The sequence below is a fragment of the Sorex araneus genome, chromosome 4 (genome assembly GCF_027595985.1).
Source record: "Sorex araneus isolate mSorAra2 chromosome 4, mSorAra2.pri, whole genome shotgun sequence".
Taxonomy (NCBI): domain Eukaryota; kingdom Metazoa; phylum Chordata; class Mammalia; order Eulipotyphla; family Soricidae; genus Sorex; species Sorex araneus.
Window position 1 is genome coordinate 159,831,405 of NC_073305.1, and position 23,763 is coordinate 159,855,167.

A 23,763-nucleotide genomic window follows, 5' to 3' on the forward strand; every position below is an offset into this window, starting at 1 on the left:
GATTATTTTAATATGCTTATGTGTGGTTGAATCTGAATATAAAGTGTGATTTGCAAGAAAACTTTAACTCAGACTGCGTCAAGGTTCAGAGTGTGGTAAATTGTCACAGTAATTACATTATTTTAATGATTTCTTTTATTCAAGACTAAGGAGGAAAGCTTTGTTTTGTTAGTACTACTTTTTTTTCCTTATAGGACCCCCTGCCAATATTAGAGGAGAAAATATCCTCCAGCTCTAATTATCTGTGAAAACTGATTTATTGCCAGAGTTAGGTTGTTTGGGTAACCGGTTTGAAGAAAGGGAGGATGAATTATCACAGCCAATAAGTTTTCCAGTTTGGTTTCCAGGGTCGACTGAGCATCATCAGTCAGCACTATCCAGTTTCCTGATTCTTTTCTTACTGCTGCTACTATATTCTAAAATCCCATGTAATTGAATAACAAAGTTGCACTACCTTGTTTAGCTTTTTGTATTTTGTTTTAAACCAAAGTTTCTTATACTGTTATAGTATTGCATATCAAAAATGACAACAAAAGCATGTATCAGCAGTCAAATGAGGCTGCATTTACATAGTTTCTTAAGGATGAAGGAAGAAGAAAAGGCTATACTCTTTTAAAAAATAATCTGTACTTTGATCTTTCTTCTCAAAGTTATTTTCAGGTTAATATGTGAATTCTCAAAATTGTGTGGCAAGACTTTTTGAGCTCATGGCAGATAGCAGAGAGAAGGAAGGTGATTGTGTGTTTGTATACATCAAGTGCAGGCTCACACTTTGTTTTGGAAAATGATGCACAGCAATTTTGAACCTAATAGGGCTGTGAAGGCTGTGAAAAATCAGATGATTTCCTAAGTGTGTATTGAGAAAATCAGGGTAAATTGTCCTTAGAACTTGGTCTCAGAAAACCTTTTTAATTGAGGTCAAAGAGGAAAAAATTGTAAGTATCTCAATTATTAATTAGGTTCACCTAGAATGAGACCTTCACTACAGAAAGGCTTAATCTACAATTCCTTTACTCTTTAACCCTTGAGTTTTCCTAGTGAATTAATTTTTCATTGAGACTGCAGAAAGCACTTCATCCTTTATGTTTGATGAATATTTAGGGCAAGAAGTGAAATTGCATAATTAAATTTCACTTCCATTTAATAAAGAATTTATTTCTGGTTTTGAAATAATGTAATTCACTACTCAAATCTTACTTGAGATAAAGTTTAGATTGTTTATCCTTACTATGTATTTGTATGTGTGAGATACATTTACGATGAGTTGTTTTGTCTTATTCCCCATCTTGAGGAAATTCAAAACGTAACTAAAATTCAGTAGAAAATCTACTCAAACATAAATACCATCATGTGTGTTTTTAATGTGTAATTCATGTCCCAGTAAGTTTTTTATTTAACTTTGACAATGTAAATATTCATTTTCAGACTGAAATCCAAGGAAAGGTGTAATATAAACTTGTTTTATAATGATGGTTATGCAAAATGAATTTAATAAAAAAACTGCTCTAGAATACATTTTAAAAACTCAAAGTATTGCTAAAATACCATTAAGAGAGATGGAAATGAAGTATACTAAAATTATATTTTTATAGTATATATTTTTAAGAATCAAAATATTGATGCAAATAATCCTTAATTTTCTCTTCAAAAGTTTCTGTTGTAATAAATATCAATAATTTAACAATTTTTCAAAGCTATTTTATATACTTATAGATCGAGCATGTTTTATAAGAAATATTAAAACCATATATAAATTAGAGATACGTAAATGTTAATTTAAAATTTCCTTTAACATTTGGTAGTTAAAGCCTATCAGTTGCTTTTATTTAAGAATTTCATAATGTTCCTCAAGAATTATTGTAATACTGTTAACACATTAGAAGTTTTGTATACCATTTAAAATTTTAAATATACACAGATATGTTTTAATATATTTGAACTTAAAAGATATTTTAGCAAATTTTTTTCTAAATTTTTAATAAATTCCACAATTATGAAAAATTGGATTGTATGTTTCTTATTGCACAAATGAAAAAGGTTTGTTCCTAAGCATAGACATAGGCCTGATAGACAAATGCTTTTAGGTATACTAGCTTATGTTACACAGTGATTGATATTTGTGCCTTAAAGCAAATGATTGCTAATCTATGCCTATGGTCAAATTCTTTTGAAGTTTTGTGACTAAGATGAGCTGAATTTGTTAAGTGGCAAAGGGCTTCCTTGTCTTAGGGGCCAGCTGTGCTTGGCAGGTCATGATAAATGGGTACGTTTTTCTTAACCTTGCGCCCAAAACATTCCAAATCTTTAAAAAAAAAAAAAGTGGAGTGACCAGTAAGATTCAGATGACATTGCCAAAAACATTGGCAAGATTTCTCTATTAAAAGAACTGGGTTCAGTTCTTAAAATTATTTGAAAAGCAAAATTTTTGTGTGTAAGTACATAAATCTTCACTTGAAATAGAAGGAAATCTAAAACTAATGACTGATACTTAATACTGATGGAATTCTCTTTTTGGTTCAGTGAGACTATGTACTGTAGAATTGGTGATTTAAGTTTCAGTGGAGTCTACCAAATTATGCTCATTCAGTACTAATTCTTTGTTTAGAACTGAGTACTTCATTTTGCTTTTTTGTTGCTACACTACAATGTAAATAATTCAGCCATCTGTTTCCTAACAATCAGGACCATAAAAACTGTAAACAAAAGGTACAAAGGAAGCCAGGTTAAATGAGGAAATATCTCTAAGTATTTGTAGTACACATTTGTGACCAAAAAATACTTTTAACACTTCTCTAGCATAATTTTAGAGAGTATATGACTGAAAAATGTATTCTCATTTCCAAAACTGGGGATGAGGGAGATATTCATATGAGCTGTAACATGAGATTTTAAAGCATTTATGACTCCTTTGTGGCATTTTAAGTACTGTGTTACCTTTGATATAGTCCCTGATGGGTAGTAATGAAAAAACATACCATTAGGCAGAGTTTGACATTTCCCGGAATATTTCATACAGGGTATACATGGAGTTTATTACAGGTGACAAAAAACTGGCACAGTTAAGGAGAAAATGTTCTTTAGAATTTGAAAGTATGTAGTTAGATATTTGATTTAATGCACATATACTATATACGAATAATTATGCTTTGTTTCCCTAAGTCATTGTTACTAAGTTGCTTCTTAAATATATCCAACCTCAGAATGAACTCTCAAATAATTTGAGCATTATTGTGACAGTTGTAGTTAATGAAGAGTTATAGCCTATAAGATTTTAGATTTAGAACATAATTCCTCCCCAGTGTGTGATTGTGTATAACTCCCCTCCACCAAATCTGGGTTCTGGAAGTCTCCTGCAGTAAAAGTTAGAAATCAAGTAAGATCTTGCTCATGACAACTTAGTACTACAGGGGTAAAAAAATCTTAACCTCATGTTTTTAGCTTTTTTAAAAAATAATATTGGAATTCTATTTTAATGTGTGTATTTGTCTGTTGCTACAGTCAAAATGCAGTATTTATTTGTGCCTTTGTGATTTTTTGATTTATTACAGTTAAGAAGGATGGTCATGGTAATTTTTCCTTGAATTTCTGAAGGTGCAAACTTCCAGTTAAACAGTAGGGTTCACTCATTTTTATAATAAGTACAACGTTGCTTGACATTTTGGCTACTGAAACTTGGTATTGAGAATAAGGAGTTTGGGTAAGAATGATAATGAAGTCTGAAAGGATATATATATATATATGTATATATATATATATATATACTAAAAGTAAAGAAGTGAAGAAACTTTTCTAAGTGAATAAAAAGTATTTTGGGAATATGCAAATTTTAAGGCTGAAGATTTTTGTTTTGAGGGAAGGATGACAGTTATAAATGGCTTTGGATATTACTTGTGCTTTTTATTTTTTTTAACAGTCTGCCTACAAGGCATTAACTTTTTTAATATATTTGACAAAATATCACTTTAATAGCATCTCAATTTGCATTAGGATATTAAAACAGGTGTTTTCTGTACTACTATGTGAAAGTCTTGTGCTTCTTTTTTTTGCTATGAATTTCAATTTTTTTCAAATTAATAATGTAATTATAACATATATAAAGATAAAATAGGTCCTGTGGAGAAATATGGAGACACTTTTACTGAAGACTCCTTCTATAAGTATGCAAGTTTAGAATTGCATCTAAGTAGCAGTGTAAATTTCTCTTATGATCTTCATCAAGAATTACATTTAGTTGGCTGCAGAAATAATCGTAAGTTAGAACATTAGGATGCACATCCTGTACTAAATTCTAGAATGCATTAACTATATTTATAATAATAAACATTATTGAATAATTTAGGAAATTATTTATTTTATCTTGTAAATGCCTTATGAAAAAGCCTACATTGTAGAGATTGTTTTCATAAACTCTTATTATACATTTTATATACAATAGTATATTTCATTATAAAATGAATCCATATATCTAATTTTTAATTTTCTTAGCTGACTGCTATATGTATTATGAAATCAAACATAAGGTACTTATTTTATTCATAATTATTTAGTATTTCTAACTAGAGAACAGAAAAATTCACAAAAGCCCATTGAACTCTGGGTACCAGTTAATTTAATTACTTGAAAAAAATGCTTAAAAGGCCATCTAGTTCACAACACATATTATATGAGAGAATACTCTACATCCCCAAAATAAAGCTGGGATAATTATAAAGAAAAATTTTCAATTATAATGCAATACTTGAAATTTAAGTATGACCAACTTCTAAGTTGTTAGTATACAAAAAATGTCACACAGATGTCACACAAAATGTCACACCAGAAGGCTCTTATTTTCGCTGTTGTAACCTAAAGATAACTAATGATAGATACCCATTCTGTTTCAACATGCAATAATTTACGTGATTATTCAACTGAATCACAAATTACCTTTAAAAATATTAATATGCTCCCAGGCTTTGATACAATTTGATATATATATATAAATGCTATATATTTAGTCAGTTACATTTTAGAGTATTTGCATTTGTAATCTAACTAAAACTAATATTTAGATCATTTTTCTTGACAGTAATTTCATTCTATTTTTACAAGGAATTTTGTACATAATAATGCACAAGATAATCTGCACCTAGACTATAACTTATTTTTATCTTCATTTTTAAGAGTAATACATTCCGTTGTAATTTATGCATTATTTACTCCAGAATATATTGAAAAATGAAACAGTATCTTGCACACTAAATTCCATTGCTTTGAATTACTTGCTTGTATCTGAATTAGCGTTTCACACTATATCCTTTGAGACTCTGTTCAGACTGTTCTCTTACTTTATTGCCAGCCCATACTCTCTTGATTGGGGTTTAATCCCAACAATACTGCAAGCCTCTCATATAATAATCATGGTGTTCTGAATATTGCCCTACCTTACTTTCCCATGAACAAATGAATGAATCCTTAAATATTGAATTACTTTGAAGAAAGCATGAATTTTATAATATCTGAATGAATATTAACTTCATTCCTATGACATGTTTATTAAATATTCTCTGTAAGTCAGGGGTTCTAGATGTTCTTGGTTATTACAATGACTTTTAAGAGTAAATAAAAATAGAGCTAGAGTGAAAGTAAAGTGGGTAGAGTTCTTATGTGGCTGATCCGGATTTGATCCCTGCACGCCCAGACTCCCCTGAGCCTGCCAGGAGTGATCCTTGAGCACAGAGTTAGGAGCACAGTGCTAGAGCCCTGAGAACTGTTGAGTATGATCAAAAACAAACAAATAAAATAAAATAAGAATAATCTGAACTTTTAACGTTCTGGTGACTAGTTTGATAATGATGACTTGTAAAATTTATCCATAGACTGTGGGTAAAAAGTTGATTTGTTTTTTTCTGCTTGTTTGGTTGTTATTCTTTGTTTCTTTGTTTCTTTTTTTTTTTTGGTTGTAATTCTTACCTGGAAGCATATGTCTAATTTATCTGTAGTGATACGACACTTCTTCAATCATACCCCAAACTTATTTATCAAATTATTGAAAACTGACATTCACTTTGGGGTATTCCTTGGACAGTTCATATAGTTACTGGTGTTGAATTATAGGGCAGATAAAATGAAAAGGAATAATCTATTCCAATATTTTTCCCTTCAATTTTTAACTTTTATTAGACTTTTAGTGCAAATAGGGCTTTCATGGGTTTTGTAGTGAACTTTATGTTTAAATTTTAAGAGAAGTATTTCCCTTTACCTTTTTTTTTCCTTTACCTTGTTTTTAACGAATTCTCTTGAAACTATTTCTTAACACCCCCATCTCATGGTCCTGAGTTACATGTTTTGTGTAGACATGTTACCTAAAAGGTTAAGTATGAGCACCATTGCTGTTTCCATATCTATAATGTGTAAATACAGATAAAGGATGTAACAAAGAAGACAATAAAGAACAATTGATTGCTTAGGTATTAAAACAGTTACATATGTGGGATTGGAAGTACAAGACAGATATTAGAAAGTGTAGGATTTTTAAAAGTTATTCTATTTTTTTAAAGATTCTTCTGCTATTAAAAGAAATGATTACCTTGTGAGATGAAAGGACAGTGTTTCAATTAAAAATTCAGAATTTATTTTTGACTTTTTTGGAAGGGGCCACACTCAGTGGTCCTCAGGACTTCTTCCTGGCTCGAATTCAGGGATTACTACTGGCGGGGCCAGGCTAACCAGGTGTGGTGCCTGGGATCAAACCTAGATTGGCAACATGCCAGGCAAACACCTACCCACTGTAGGGTGTTCAGTCTCAATTCAGAATATATTTTTAAGAGGTACCATTCCTGCTACAATTTACATTGTGGTATATGTTTGTTATGCTTACTTTCCACACCTAAGTTATATATCACAAGTCAAGATGCTTTGAATTCTGTATGTTGAATAGATGGATGACAGCAATAAAAGCAGCTAGTGTATGACAGTAGACTTGTCAATGTATATTTTTTATGTTTCATGTTAAAAGATATTTTAAATTTGAGTCAATTTTTGGATCCCTTAAGACAAAATTTATCAAACATATCTATGTACACTTAAAATTAAACTGTTAAAAGTGGTGCATTTGTACCTTACCTTATTTTTTGAGACATATACTTTTAAATAATGTATCTTAAAATTCAAAGTTAATATTTATTCTTTACTTTCCATGGTTTAAAAACCATGAACTTGAAATATAGCCTGCAAAATATACTTCAAATACATGTGAGAAGTCTATGAGTAATATGAAAACTTAAGTGATATACTGGGAAATATATAAAACATACAGCCACTAGATTGAGAAAATGAAAATTAATATTATGAATGTTTTAGCTAACACTGGGCTTTGCCCCATAATCTGGTGTTTATTATTCTGCGCTTTAGTAGGAGACAGAGCAGTATCAATTGGAAAAACATTTCATAGTGAATTGAGAACAGTATGGCTTTCTAGCTTCTAAGTGGGAAACCTGGTTCTTTGGTTTCTTTGTTCCTAGTTAAGCTAGTCCCAAGCTATTTTTACTGAACATTTTACATACTAATGGAGTTGAGGGAAGTACATTGGCAGCTGTCCAAGGGATAATAATGAAATACACTATTTGGTACTACATGATTATGCCATAAAATTGGGGGAGTATTTTATAGAGATCTTGGTAAACAGAGCTATGTCCTCTTTAAGTTTCACACGTGTTGTGAAACTGAATTGACAAATAGAATTTTCATATGAGATGATAACTAGTACGCTTTTCTTACAGGTAAAGAAAACGTGCACAGAATCAGATGTTTCAGAATCTCAGAATTCCAGGTATGATAAATAGTGGTCAAGATTGCACTATGAAAAGATTATACTATGGAAAGGTTGATAACTTTGGAAAGTAGTAAGATATTAAGCTCCATAAAGAAACGCAATGCTTAACCACACAATCTTTTTTTGTTTTAGTTGGTGATCAGTTGCAGTTTATTCCAATCTAGTCTTCCTCTGCCTCTTCCCAGTCTCACTTACTGCCCATTTTCCTCCTCCACCAGCCCACTCCCACAGCCTAGTTATAGAGAACAGTCACCAACAGAGTAGCAATTATGCATAGGTGAGGTAGCACTGTAGGATAACATAGCACAATCAATATATGAGAACCCTTCTTTCTGGGGAAACTCAAAACATAGATCTCATCCTGCTAGGAGATCCTCTCAAGGGCAGTTTTTCACCTAAGGGCATATTTCTCCTTTCCTTAGCCCATATTCATTTAAACAATCGTCTTAAATTTACTTCTAAATAATCTTCTTGTTATTTTGTATGGGAAAAGTAAGAAATATATTAAGTTTATAGGGTGGCTCTCCTGGGGACATCTCACTATAGATCTCAGATTGCAGTCCTCAAGCCAGATTAACCTTTCCTAACCCCAGCAGGGTCCTTCTTCACTTTTTTTTTGGGTCATGACAACATTTGTTCATGACCATGCTCTTAACTTATTATACAGGCACTTGTCCTGTCCTGTTTCAGTGCCAGGTTATCTTATAGCTTGCCTGGGTACATCCAAGTACTTTTGTTGGGACCCTGCTTTGGGAGTGCTAGGAACTAAGGGCAACTGGGTTGAGTAAATATGACATATGCCCAGGAGTAAATATTATTTGAAGTCCATTAACTCCCAAGTTATGAAGCATAGCATTTAACTGTCTTCCTGTGTCTATACCAAAAGAACAGTGCTCTAAAGAACACTATGCAAAGGGCATAACATAACACTGTCTGTAGCACTGCCGTCCTGTTCACCGATTTGCTCAAGAGGATACCAGTAACATCTCCATTGCGAGACTTGTTGTTACTGTTTTGTGCATATCAAATACACCACAGGTAGCTTGCCAGGCTCTGCCTTGCGGGCTCATACTCTCCATAGCTTGCCCGGCTCTCTGAGAGGGCCGGAGGAATCGAACTCGCGTCAGCCGCGTGCAAGAAAAACACCCTATCTGCTGTGCTATCACTCCAAGGGAAATAAAATTTCACTTTCAAACACAAAATCCAGGGTCCTTAGAAGGATCTGACCTTATAAGTCACAGGTTCTGATTTGGGGATGTAGATGATTAACAGATAGGGGAAGTAGAGCACAAAGGAGAAATGAAACACAGAGGAATGGGAGTGCTCCTGCAGAACTGTGATGGATGTAACCCAGTAAACCTAAACTTGAATTAGGGATGGAGGAGAAAGGACGAACCAATGTTATCTTACATGCATATACCAGTATAATAATTTAAAGACTACTTAATTACAATTATTATTTCTTAAATACCTTAAAGTTATCTGGATGTTTCAAATGTCCACATATTCTCATAGGCCTGATGATGGAACTCTTATTGAATTTATTTCCATTTAAAATTGTTATATTTTTTCTTCATCATGGAACTTTTGCATTAATGTATATTTTTTGATAACATATTAAACTAAGACTAAACTTTAAATTTAGTCCAAAGACTAAGTTTTTGAAGCCCCATTTTAATTTTTGCTTTTTTAAAAATTTTTTTATTATAAAATCACCGTGAGATATTTACAAAGATTTCATGTTTGAGTTTCAGTCACACAATGATCAAATACCCATCCCTCCACCAGTGCACATTTTCCACCACCAATGTCCCCAGTATCCCCCCTATTGCCACCCCCCCTGCCTATATGGAAGACAATTTCCCCCATACTCACTCTCTACTTTTGGGAATTATGGTTTGCAATACAGATATTGAGAGGCTATCATGTTTAGTCTTTTATCCACTTTCAGCATACCTCTCCCATCCTGAACAATTCCTCCAACCATCATTGATTTGTGATCCCTTCTCTGTTCCAGCTTCTTTCTCCCCCAGCACATGAGGCAGGCTGCCAAACATAGACAATATTCCTGGACCTGTCTCTACTGTCATTGGGTGTCAGTCTCATATTATGTTATTTTATATTTCACAAGTCAGTGTAGTCATTCTTTGTCTGTCCCTCTATTTCTGATTCATTTCACTTAGCATAACACTCTCCATGATCACCCACTGATAAGCAAATTTCATGACTTCATCTTTCCTAACAGCTGCATAATATTCCATTGTGTAGATGTACCAAAGTTTCTTTAACCAGTTGCCTGTTCTTGGGCATTCGGGTTGTTTCCAGATTCTGGCCATTGTGAACAATGCTGTAATGAATTCATTACAGATGTCATTTCTACTTTGACTTTTTTGTACTGTTGGGATATATTCCCAGAAGTGGTATTGCTTGGTCACATAGCCATACAATCTTAATGACATAATGGATTGCTTGGTTGTGTAATTACATAAACAAAACCGAGAAGGTGACATCAATCATAATTGCTTGTAGTTGTGTATGACTTTGTTCTTTGCTTCTTGTTTTTTCCCATGTACCATTACTCATGTTATCTTTAAATATATAATTTTTAAGATCTAATTTTTAAAACTTAAAAATGTTATATTCCAGATAAAATTGCAATTTTAAATGTTGAATTTATGAACTTATCTATGTGCAAATTTCATAGTGTCCTGGCCAATGAGGTCATTAAACATGAGATTAATAAAAAGGATACCTACTGAGGCTAGCAAAAACAAAAAAGAACATATTTGAGGACATACTTAAAATCATATTTTCTTTAGCATTAATTATTTTAAGTTCACCTTAATTTTTTCTCTGCTTTCTTCTTATAATGTATTTGAATTTTATATTTTTGCCATAAGTGAAATAACTTTGAAATTTGTGTTTCCCTGGGGCTGGAGAAATAGTACAAAAGGCGACGTACTTGCCTTGTAAGCTGCAGACCCAGGTTTGATCCCTGGTTTTCCATATGATCCCCTGAGCACCACCAGGAGTAATTTCTTAGTACAGAGCCAGGTGTAATAATCCCTGAACACTTTTGGGTGTGGACCAAAACCAAAAATAAACAGAGACCAATAACAAAAAACCCTGAACTAAAAACAAAATGAAGTAAATTTGTGTTTACCAAATACAGACTACATTTTTGTTTTCTTTTCAATTAGAAAATAAAAATTTATTTGGTATGTTTTTGTTTTTATTACTTAGAACCTAGAGAAATAATTAAGTGAAGTGATTAGACCACTATGTTGTGTTTGTTGTTAGATTAGATTCCCAACAGATTTTTAAGTGTCCATTTGTATTATTTTCATTTCAAAATATAGGATAAATTTTAAGTGAATAAAATAAAAGTATTTTAGTTGCCACAGAAATAACAATGTACACATATCCTTTGTGTGATTTAATGGTATAAGTCATATTTTGCATTAAGAAATTTGTATTTGATGGCAGATGGGTCTTCACCAATATTGTAACCATATAACTCAGTAGTCATAAAATAGGAAAAATAAGAAGATGGCTCTTAGTTTGTTTTATTCTGTTTGCTCTAGTACATGATGCATGTGGTAATTTCTTGACACTATTAAACTACATAGATCTAGGTGAAATGCCAACGAATACTATTTTCCTTTTTGAAAACAACTATACATTAAGTAATATCTATTTTACAGTTTGACTATTTTATATAGCACTTTACTATAATTATTTCTCATATATTGAAATTATGATATAATATTTTTCTTTTGTGGGCAGTGAGGCAACATCCAGGGGTGTTCAGAGTCTACTATTGGCTCTCTCCTCTGGGGTCACCCCTGATGGTACTCAGGAAATCATTTGCTGTGCTAAGTATTGAACCAGGGATAAGCTGCATGTAGAGAAACTGCCTAACCCCTTACACACACTCTCTCTCTCTGTCTCTCCTGTCCTATATAAGATTTTGTTTTATTTTTGTTTTGGCTTTGGTTTGGGTTTGGGTTTTGCACCACCCAGTAATGCTTAGGGGTTATTCCTGGCTCTGGCTCTGCACTCAAAAATTATTCCTGGTGGGCCTCAGGGGACCATAGGAGATGCCAGGAATTGAACCCTGATTGGCTGTGTGCAAGGCAAGCAACATACTTGCTGTACTATCACTCCAGCCTGTAAGATTTTTAACTATAATAAAAATCATATTTAAAATATAAGTTTAAGGGCTGGAGCGATAGCACAGCGGGTAGGGCATTTGCCTTGCACCCGGCCGACCCGGGTTCTAATCTCAGCATCCCATATGGTCCCCTGAGCACCGCCAGGGGTAATTCCTGAGTGAAGAGCCAGGAGTAACCCCTGTGCATCACCGGGTGTGACCCAAAAACCAAAAAAAATAAAATAAAATAAAATAAAATTTTAAATAAAATAAGACTATTACATAAAGTTTTTTTGGGTGGGAGCATTAAGTGTATATAATAAGGTATAAGATTTCTGGCATTTGATACTTGCCCCTATTATTAGTTATCAAAGTAGAAACAAATAGTTTTAGCTTATTGGATGTTAGGAAATGAATGACATGACATTTTTCTTGTAAAGCAGTGTAATCCCAGAATGAGGAGATGACAGTGATATAGTTTAGTACTTGAGGTTATTTCCTTTGAAAAGCATTTATCATTTTGTTATCATATTGCTAACCTCTATGAGTGACCTTCCAGAAGCTTGGTATTTAAGTATTTAGTTTTTGTAAGCAGTTTATCTAGAGATTTGGTAAATAAAATGTGGCAATATAGCTACATTTATTATTTATATTTACAATAAATTTCTTTACCCCAATATTACTCAAGGTTTTGGTCAAGCAATGAGCTTAAGTAAATCTTAAACAGGTTTAAAAAACACACCATCTGGGCTGGAGCGATAGCACAGCAGGTAGGGCGTTCCTTGCACGCGGCCGACCTGAGTTCGAATCCCAGAATCCCATATGGTCCCCTGAGCACCGCCAGGGGTAATTCCTGCGTGCAGAGCCAGGAGTAACCCCTGTGCATCGCCAGGTGTGACCCAAAAAGCAAAAAAAAAAAAAAAAAAAAAAACCATCAAGTCAAGTCAATGTTAACAATCAGTACCAAATTAGAGACTGAACAGTTTAGAGTTAAGTGATTTGAACCTAGAATAAGCTTCTTCTTTTTTTCTTAATCTGGAACATCCAAATCCATATGGCCATAATAATATTATTTTATTTTAATGTAATATTAGTTTATATAACATATTATGACATATTATAGGTATACATGTATACATATGTATTAACTATATAGAAAGGGATTCAGGAAGCCTAGGTAAATCTACACTAAATAAACATAGCGTAAAGATCTGAGCTCAAAATGAAATACTGTATCAGCACAAAATGCATGTGATCTGGAGACCCACTGCCTTATAAAAAGCTGCCTCACTTGGAACATAAAGTTAATATTATTCATTTATTTAGCTGGCTTTATAATGTGTTGGTTTTGGATTTGAAAAGATTAGAATAAGAGCAGATGGAAAGTCTTTTTACAGTAGGGAAATAATTAAATTGGGCGTGGAGACTTTGTCAGGGAAATTCTTGGAGTGACATATGTGTATCAGCAAATTCTTTGTCTTGCTTGGACTTAATTCCTCTTTCGGAAAGAAATATCTAAACTGCAGATGTGACTGGTAGGTTGGGAAAAGGGGAATTTACAAATCCAGGGAATATAAGTTAGGGAAGAATGTCTTCTTAGAAATAACACAAATGTGTATATACTAAAAGCCAGATATTAGGAACATAATTTTCCTAGTTTCATAAAACTGTGAACTTGATATCTTATGGAAAAGAATATAACAGGCTTATAGAAAAGTTGAAATTTATTAAATACTTCTCCCCTCTGCCATGTGACACTGCGTGTGGTGCCCCCAAACACAGCTGTGTGGGGGGAAATCACACACACATACACACACAAAATACATGTATATGTGTATATGTATATGTATATATATATATAAATCAAATATTGTTTGTAATTTGCTTCATTTTGCTACCATTTGCTAGACTTTGGCTTCCTTTTCACATGTAGACTTTTTCTGACCTTAAATTTTAATCTTTCTTATAAAATTTTTAATACTCCAAACTATCAGTCTTTGAGTTTCAACTGTTAAATTTAGTTCACTTAAATGTATGAGTCAATGTCTGATATCATGTAAACTCTCCACTGTAATTTCTTGGTATTCTTGATATTTTCTCCTTTTTCCCTACACCAAACTCCATCATATCTTAAATTTTCAGTTATATGTTGTTCTCTCCTTTCATCTACTTTTTATGTGTATATATATGTATATGTATATGAGATCTCTCGGATCAGGACTGGGCCTCCTCTACACAGACTCCCCATTTTCCAGTAGCTTGGCAGTCATACCCACAGACTGCCCCCAGCAGCGCCAATGTAATCCCATCAACGGCCAAGATCCAGAGGCTATATAAAACAAAGCTCCTGGGAGCTTTGTTTCTTATAGTCTAGCCCACTGATGCGCCTAGAGAAGCATACATGTGCTTGGTTTTAATATACATGCTTGTATTCTCTGATATACATTCTTCATCCCTCTTGGAGAGCCTGGTAAGCTACCGAAAGTATCACACCTGCACGGAAGAGACTGGCAAGCTCCTTGTGGTGTATTTGATATGCCAAATACAGTAACATAACAGGTCTCATTCCCCTAACCCTGAAAAACCTCTAATTGCTGTGAAAGATGAATAAGGAGAGGCTGCTAAAATCTCAGGGCTGGGATAAATGGAGACGTTACTGGTGCCTACTTGTGCAAATCGCTGAACAACAGGATGACAGTGATACAGTGATACAGTGATATGCTGTCAATCATGTCTGTGATGTAATATTTTGGTCCTTATTCATAAAAATGTTATCCATAAAATGGGTGTATGAGTAAATGTAAATATTTTTCCTTGTGCTTTTAAAAGTAATTATATGACAAGATACATTATTGTAAGCTAAAATACCATTTAATGTTGATTTTTAAAATATTTATGGTAAATTTATTTCTGTAGATTTCTGTCTTATTTGATTCATCATAGAAAATATTTAGTTGTTGCTTCATTTTAATACAAATCTGTAAAAATAAAGTTAATATTCATGTTATGATTCTCAGATTTTAAAATGTTTTGTACTTTTAATCCCATACTGGACAGAGTGATAACACAGCAGATAGGGCGCTTGCCTTGCATGAGGCCGACCCGGGTTCAATTCCTCCGTCCCTCTTGGAGAGCTTGGAAAGCTACCCAGAGTATCCCGCCCGCATGGCAGAACCTGGCAAGCTACCTTTGGCGTATTTTATTTTTTATTTTTCAATTTTTTTATATTTTTTTATTTTTAATTAATGAATCACCATGAGGGTACAGTTACAGATTTATACACATTTGTGCTTATGCTTCCCTCATACAAAGTTCGGGAACCCATCGCTTCACCAGTGCCCATACTCCACCACCAGTAAACCCAGTATCCCTCCCATCCTCCCCAATCCCATCTCCCCCCACCCCACCCTGTCACTGTGGCAGGGCATTCCCTTCTGTTCTCTCCCTCAAATTAGCTGTTGTGGTTTGCAATAAAGGTGTTGAGTGGCCACTGTGCTTAGTCTCTAGCCCTCATTCAGCCCGCAACTCCCTTCTCCCGAATGGCCTTCGACTACATTATAGTTGGTGATCCCTTCTCTGAGTTGCCCTTTCCCCAGAATGTGAGGCCAGCTTCCAAGCCATGGAGTCAACCTCCTGGTACTTGTTTCTACAATTCTTGGGTGTTAGTCTCCCACTCTGTTATTCTATATACCATAGATGAGTGCAATCTTTCTATGTCTGTCTCTGTCTTTCTGACTCATTTCACTCAGCATGAAACTTTACATGCCGATCCACTTAAATAAAAAATTCATGACCTCCTTTTTTCTAACAGCTGCATAGTATTCCATTGTATAGATGTACCAAAGTTTCCTCAACCAGTCATCCGTTCTAGGGCATTCGGTTTTTTTCCAGATTCTGGCTATTGTAAATAGTGCTGCGATGAACATACATGTGCAGATGTTATTTCGATTATACTTCTTTGTCTCTCTGGGATATATTCCCAGCAGTGGTATTGCTGGGTCAAATGGGAGCTCAATATCTAATTTTTTGAGAGTCGTCCATATTGTTTTCCAGAAGGGCTGAACCAGTCGGCATTCCCACCAGCAGTGTAGAAGGGTCCCTTTCTCCCCACATCCTCTCCAACAGCGGTTGTTTTTGTTCTTTTGGATGTGGGCGTATTTGATATGCCCAAAACAGTAACAATAAGTCTCACAATGGAGACATTACTGGTGTCCGCTTGAGCAAGTTGATGAACAACGGGACGACAGTGCAGTGAAGTGCAGTGCTACAGTCCCATATTACTTTTATGTAAACTGAGGAAACTATTTTATTTCTTAATTGCTTTCTTGGAAAATATTTGTGCCTATATAGTAAAATAGTCCTCATAATACTCAAATGATTTCCCTATTAATCTGCTGTTTCGGTTTCTCTACATTTTTATGTCAATTTTTAAAAATTTAGTTGAATTACAAAATACATAGTCTTAAGAACTAATGAAACCATCTGCCCTCTCCTCAATCTATCTATATTAACCCTATTTCCCAATACCAGAAGATTGCTATTCTCATTCAAGGTAAAGCTTTATTCCCTTTATTAAAAACACTTCTTTTGGGGACTGTGGTTGTAGGTCAGTAGTAAACACATGTGTCTGACAAGTATCAGCCCTAGTTATAATTCTCAGCAACACAAAAAGAATTAACAGAAAAACACTTTTTTCAACTTTCAGGATATATTCCTCTAAAATTAATAAATGAATAATTCATAGATATGCTGATGTGGTGGTTATTACGTAAATCTGTTTGAAGATTTGAAAAGAAATATCCTAAATGGCTTGTTAATTCAATCTTGCATAGAATGATTTAGTTTACATGATTCATTTATAGCTTACTCTTTTTCTTCTCAAATTGGTGAAGGGAAGCACATACATCTCACTTCAAAGTTTTGCCTCTTAAGAATACTTTTTGCCTCATTTTGTCTGGAATTCACTGTAGATTTTCTGAGATCTTTTTGCTTTTTTTTTTTTTTGGTATGACTTGGTGGATTGCTACAGGTGTGATAGAAGCACCTGGGGTGCAGAAAAAGTCTATGAAGTGTCCTATTGCGATGGCCCGTGCAGCCAACTTGAACCTCGGCCAGAGAGAGGGAATGAGAGTTGAGTGGGCTAGGGAGGACCGCATGCAATATACGGCATACAGCAAGCTTATTGAAATCTAAGCGAGTTTATATAGTCTTATTTTAGCAATGATCAGCAGGTTACATAAGTGGCATAAACATTATTAATCAAGTGGTGCAAGCAACTTTATTTTTGCCAATATTACTTGTTTTTCAGTTTCTTCTCTCAGCCTTGAGAAACATGGGAAAGCAGATGTGGCCTTGAGCATGGCCATGGCAGGCACGAGCCAATCCTCCCTTCAGCCTCCTCTCGAGTCCAGCTGCCAGAGCATGGTGGCCCTTCAACTTTTCTCACAAGGCAGGTTGCCAGAGCATGGTGGCCCTTCGACCCCCTTTCCAGGCTGGCTGCCAGAGCATGGTGGCCCTTCGGCCGCCTGTCAAGGTCATCTGTCAGGGGATGACTCTCCCTCACGCCAAATTTCTCCATACCCATTCCCGTTTATAGGAACTAAGGTAGGGAGTGCCTAGGCCCCCTCCTCACCCAGTCCCTGTTTACAGGGACAGAGGCAGGGGGTGCCTAGGCCCGTCCCCAACATCCTATGATGTAGTTAATATATAATCTTTTTGGCATGTGGTATGGCTTGACTTTTTTAGTTATAATTGCCTATGAAACTGGTATTCTAGCATAATTGTCTTAAGTTACCTACAAAATCCCTAATACTTGCTAATGCTTGTGCTGATCGAATATTTTAAGAACAATCTAGAGAATTAGATTATTTCTTTCTAAATACATTATTATATATGTCCCTGAGAAGCTCTTTGCTACAGGTTATCAGGCATCCTATGTGATTTATCTCCGTTCCCCCTTACTAATTTCATCTTGCTTTTCCCTCAAGAGCTAATCATTTTACATTAAATGAGTAAGAGAAGTCAAATAATATGTATGTGAAATGCCCTTACACATTAGTGCTTGTGAATAGTTCTTTATTAAGTGCTTATTGCAATAGATCAAGATGGATTTCTATCCACTAAGAGAGAAGAGTCAACCTAATGTGACCAATTCAAACATCACAAAAGTTTGTTAGTTTTTTACACCATTATCATCACTTCCCTAGGTTTAATTCCTTATTTTTTTGTTTTACTTCCATTGCATAATTTCATGTGTAATCAGTGTTTATAACCCCCAAGAGTCTCTCAAACACTCTCATCACTTCTTAGTGCTCTAGTCTCACTTTCTGTACAGCTTGTCATGTATATTTAGAGATGCCATTCTTTCACAAACACTGGAGCACTCCTTCTCTCCCCATCAAACTTTGCATGGCCACTTCAGCTTATCTTTTAGATCTGTGTCCAGTGCTTCAGCATAAGGAAAATCTCCACCAACTAATAGATTAGCTCTTGTCTCCATCATGTTAACTTACTACTAGGTTAATACATTAACTAATGATTCTCTCTCAGGGGTCCTCACTTGATTCATGCTTGTGCACTATTCCAGGAAATAAAGTTAGGAGTTGTATGCCCTTTCTTTTGCTCACAGTTGTCCCATTGGAGTATAGTATATGGTCTATCATTAGCAGCTTCTCAGTACATACCTGTTAGGTGGGCAAATAACTAATAAATTCACACTCTAGCTTACGGTTTCTCCTGGTCCTTCCTTTCCAATCACAAGTGTCTAATAGAATTTCATTATGAGTTTCTCCTATTTATCTCAAGCTTCACTTGTATAAAAAGGGTTTCAGTTATTATGTTCCCTGCCCCAGAATCTTTTCTTTCCAATAATAATTATCTCAATTGGCATATTTTTGAGCTTTAGAATAATCCCTGACTTACTATATTCTTTTTTTTCAAAATTTTCTCAGTCATCAGATTGCACTGAATTTTTTACTGCTATATTTTGAATTTTTTTATCCTTTCCTTTCCCATGAACACTATGAAAATAACTCAGACTCTTGTTACTTCACTTGCAACTTCACTTAATGCATCAATTTCCCATGTGGCCTCTTTGGTTATAGACCATAATTACTCTCTTTTCTGCCAGCTGTCAGTTAAGCCTTTTTAGTACATTCCAAGTAGGGCTGTCCTTTTCACTGACATGAAAGTGTTTAGTAAATATTTAAAAAATTCAGAGAAGTGAATAGCCTTAAAATACACAGAGAAACTAGCCTTAAGATACAGAGACTCAATAATTTTAAAAGTCGAATGTTATACAGAAGATTAAAGTGAACATTTATATTATTCATATCTAATTATAAGAAATCAGAGATCAAGCTTAGTCCTATACTGTTATTCCCCTGTTGAGGAGTTTCTTTCTCTTCTACTTACTTTCCAATAATCTTTCTATTTTCTAATTATGAAAAAAGATCTGATTTCTGGCTACCTGACTATCATACTCCTGCATTTATTCTGGTATGTTCCTTGTGTCCAATTTTATAGTCTTCCATTAATTCAAAATTGTCATAGAGTACAAAAACCTAACAGGTGTACAGGAAGTACATGTATATGTATCCATTGCATAGATATCTTTTTTGATTCTTCCATGTTTTTTTTTCCCATTCCCTACTTGAACAGAATAAAATAGGATATTTGTGAACTGCATGGATACCAAAGAGCATCTATATTAGAAAATACTTATCTGGTAGTTCTATTATATGCTCATTTCACCCTTGGATCCTGCGAATCAAGAATGAAAAGACCTTTGGAGAAGAAGATGCTGCTAAGAAAATCAAAATCAAGTGTTTTCTATTTCCTACTATTTCCTTTCCCAAAACATAGAGCTCACCCATTTCATCCAACATACATTTATATAATCCATAGTAAATTTCTACCCTTCCCTTACAATAACTATAACCTATCTATTTTCATTTAGTATCCAGTTCTCTAAAAGCAACTTAAAACTTGATTTCATAGATCTGACATGCATGAGCAATATTCTATAAACTAGACATTGGTCAAGAGAACTTTATGTGGGGTGATAGCCTCCTTCATAAAGAAGATTTTCACTTATATTTTTGAGTAAGATCTTACCAATGTTTAACCTTCTTTTTCTCAGTGTTTAATCTGTTAATCTTTTTCAATGTTTAATCATCCCCCAAATGATTAGTTACTGTTCAGTAGACTCAGTCTTCTCTTACACACTCAAATACCAGCCAATTATAGTTAGTATAGCTGTTAGATAATAGGTGAATGCACCTCATATTGTGATTTCAATTATTAATTTTTCTGAAGGTAATACTGCCAGGGTGCCTAGCTTTGTATTTTTTTAATTAAACCCAATTCTCAAACACACTGAAGAGATAAAACCAGCTATAAATAATCAGGAGTCAAAACTTGAAATGTTGGAAGTCAGTCTTCCAGGCATTAGGAATTCATCGTGAGTTTTTGATTAGTAAATAACCTTATTACACTTGTAATTGTGATGACAAATCAGGCCTAGCACATGTGCTTGGAGCTGTAGATCCCAACTGTGAGATTTCTTAGAAGGCCTGTGAAATATTTGCAAATCACAGTTATTTTTTGTATAACATTATATAGTTTTTATATGGTTTGAAAATATATTTTAATATTTCAGAATCTTTAAGAACAAATATATATCATAAAATATTATAAATTTGCCTTAAAATAGACATGTGTCAGTGGACTATTCCCTTTTATTCTGACGACTTGCATGATTCTTCCAAGCTGAGAGCATATCTGATTTTCCCGTGGGTAGTAATGATGAGTTCCAGAGGATGACTTTGTTTCTGGTCAGGATCTCCTGCAATAAACCGAGATTCTCTGAATGAGATACCTCATAGTATAGAAATCATTTTTTTTGCTATTTAATATTTGGGTTTATTTTATTCCAGCCTGATCAAAATGAGTAGCTACAAACAATGACTATTATATAAATATAGTCATATTTATATGTTGACATATATTACACAATTATTATACATTGCATATCATTTTTATAGCTCACCCACAGTATTTATTTATTTATTTTAACAGTTACAAACTTATAGAAATCATTTTGGAGGCTGTTAGCTGCTTTGAATTAATTTGCTAACAGAAAGATATGTAAAATAACATTTATTTAGTAACTTCCCAGAATCAGTGGAACTGATATAAGACTACTATGCACCACAGTAATAATTAAAATTATTTTGACTGGAGGCAGTTATGATTTATGGATGTATATAACCATGTTGATGGATAGTCTACATTATAATTACTGCACTGAATAAATCCTATGGCTCCTTTGGATCTGTTTATCTTTAGTGCAAACTTCCAGAATCAATGTGATAGAAATGTGGAAAATTTTGTGAATTCTACTTCAATTTGGTCTATACATTTTTGTGGTGGAAAAGCTGTGGATAGAGAAGAGATTTGTGGCATTGTTCGTGGTACTCAGTGGCTGTTCCTGGCTCCATCCTCAGGAGTGACCCCTGGCAGTGCTAGGGGATCATATGTGGCACAAAGGATTTAAACAGGATGGACCACAGGGAAGGGAGGAACGTTAGGTCCTGTATTATCTCTCAAGTTCCAAACTGGTCTGTTGAGGTGGGAAGAAATAAAGAAGTTATAGTTTTCCTTTTAGCAGTTTAGTTATAAGAACATTTTACCTTGCTCTTAAAATGGCTATTTATGGGGTCTCTGCTCTTTGTAGGGCACAGATCTGAGTACCTGAGAATCTTCTGTCAAGAAAGCATGAGCACACATGATTATACAGTATGTTAAAAAGAACCAATATGAGGGAATAAAATGGAAGATGAGGGAAATTGCAGAAGCGTGAGTTGTGATATGGAGTCAGTTAATACTTAAAAAAAAACGAAAGTAGTGAGAAAGTAAGCCAAGATATAGACTTGAGGATACGCATAGTCAGCAAGGAGGAGAGCGTTACTGCAATGGAGTGAGCCCAGATTTTCTAACTGGAAATAGTAACAGGCTAAAACAAAGCTACTCTTCTAACCTTTCTAGTATTTTGAAAATACTTACTTGAAATTTTAATAAATCAGTTGCAAATGATTTTTTCTTAGCTTATTGGTAACAGTTTCTAATGGAGACTCCATCCATTTCTGCCACAAGAAGAGACTGAGTGCCCTCCAGGAACCTCTCTCTTTGCTCCACTGTACACATTCTCCAAGACAAGACCTTTCTCCTGATCATAAAGCAGACTTCTTCACCAGAAGGTCTCAAAAGCCTGGTGCCTATTTTGTTACCTTTCTTTGAAGAAATGCTCTTAAGACTTTCAGCCATACAACTCAGAGAAGGGAACACCAAGTAAAATGTGGTCGGAGGTCATGCCGGGGTGGGGTGACGAGTGCCGAATGTAGACTAGAGACTGAACACAATGGTCGCTCAACACCTTTATTGCAAACCACAACACCTAATCAGAGAGAGAGAACGAAAGGGAATTCCCTGCCATAGTGGCAGGGTGGGGTGGGGGGAGACAGGACTGGGGAGGGGGGGGAGGGATGCTGGGTTTACTGGTGGTGGAGAATGGGCACTGGTGAAGGGATGGGTTCTTGAACTTTGTATGGGGGAAACATGAGCACAAAAATGTATAAATCTGTAACTGTACCCTCACGGTGATTCACTAATTAAAAATAAAATAAATAAATAAAAATTTTAAAAAAGACTTTCAGCCATATATATAGATGAGCGCTTAGTAGTTTTTAAACATTGAATTGTAAAGGTACAGAGATTCTGTTCATTATCTCACATTTAATCATCACATCTCAGTTGTCTTAGCAACCTAAACAATGTTCTCATTTGCTTTTCAATAAGCCAATGTATGAATAGAACCCTTGTTCATGTGTTTATGAATTTCTATCACCTGATACTTGATGTCTTTCTGGCATGCATACTGTGCCAAATAGCTGTCTTTATATTCTTAAAATTCATTTAACTAAAATTAAATTCTACCTTTTCTTTTTAAAAATTTATCTAGTAATATATATATCTAGCATAAGAATAATTGGAAAAGTATATTTATATATGTATACTACTATATTTTAAAATGTTTTTGTTTTAACTATAGTTACTTTTCTAAGGCTCAACAAACTTGGCAGCCTCAGTTATCTAAAAAACCTCTCTACGGGCGTAAATTGTGCTACAGAGAAAGACAAAAACCTGATGACAAATCTAGATGCCATACTTAGGTTCTTGTAAATTTACTTGCTTGCATTTCTCAGACATTCTCCTGAATTTTTTTCTCTTATGCATAATTTCAAGCTATAACATTTTCAAGTTTATAATGAATTAAGGTGGGTGCAGCACACTTAACATTTTTTGGGGAAGTGCAGTAGCTCAAATTCCAATTTTTAAACCTTGTTCCAAACAACTCGCTTGTATTTCTCAAATTTTCTAATTTTTAAAATGAATCTAATACCTGACTGTACCATTGAAGTTGATTAAGGAGCAAGTAAAGTAAAAGAAGGGAAACACATGAAGATCTTTTCATGTATTATGTGTATTGAATGAGTTCTCTTATTATGTAGTGACACCATGGGCCAACATGATAATAAAAAGGAGGTAGAAAGATGAGAAATAAATGCAAGGATGTGAGTCCTTACACCTACTGACATTAGGAGCTGGAGCACTAGTGCAGCAGGTAGAATGCTTTCCTTGCACATTTCGGACCCTGGTTTGCTCCATGGCATCTTTTATGGCTCCCTGAGCAGAGCCGGTATGACCCCAAAAAAGCAACAAAAAAAATTATGTTTTC

General features: G+C 34.4%; 1 protein-coding gene across 1 annotated transcript in view; it reads left to right on the forward strand.

Annotated features, from left to right (window-relative positions):
* Positions 1–23,763, forward strand: part of EYA4 (EYA transcriptional coactivator and phosphatase 4) — a 267,283-nt gene that overhangs the window by 110,679 nt on the left and 132,841 nt on the right. The window contains exon 3 of the mRNA XM_055135767.1: positions 7,761–7,810. Within this exon, the coding sequence (XP_054991742.1) occupies positions 7,761–7,810 (50 nt within the window). The remainder of the gene's footprint in view (positions 1–7,760; positions 7,811–23,763) is intronic.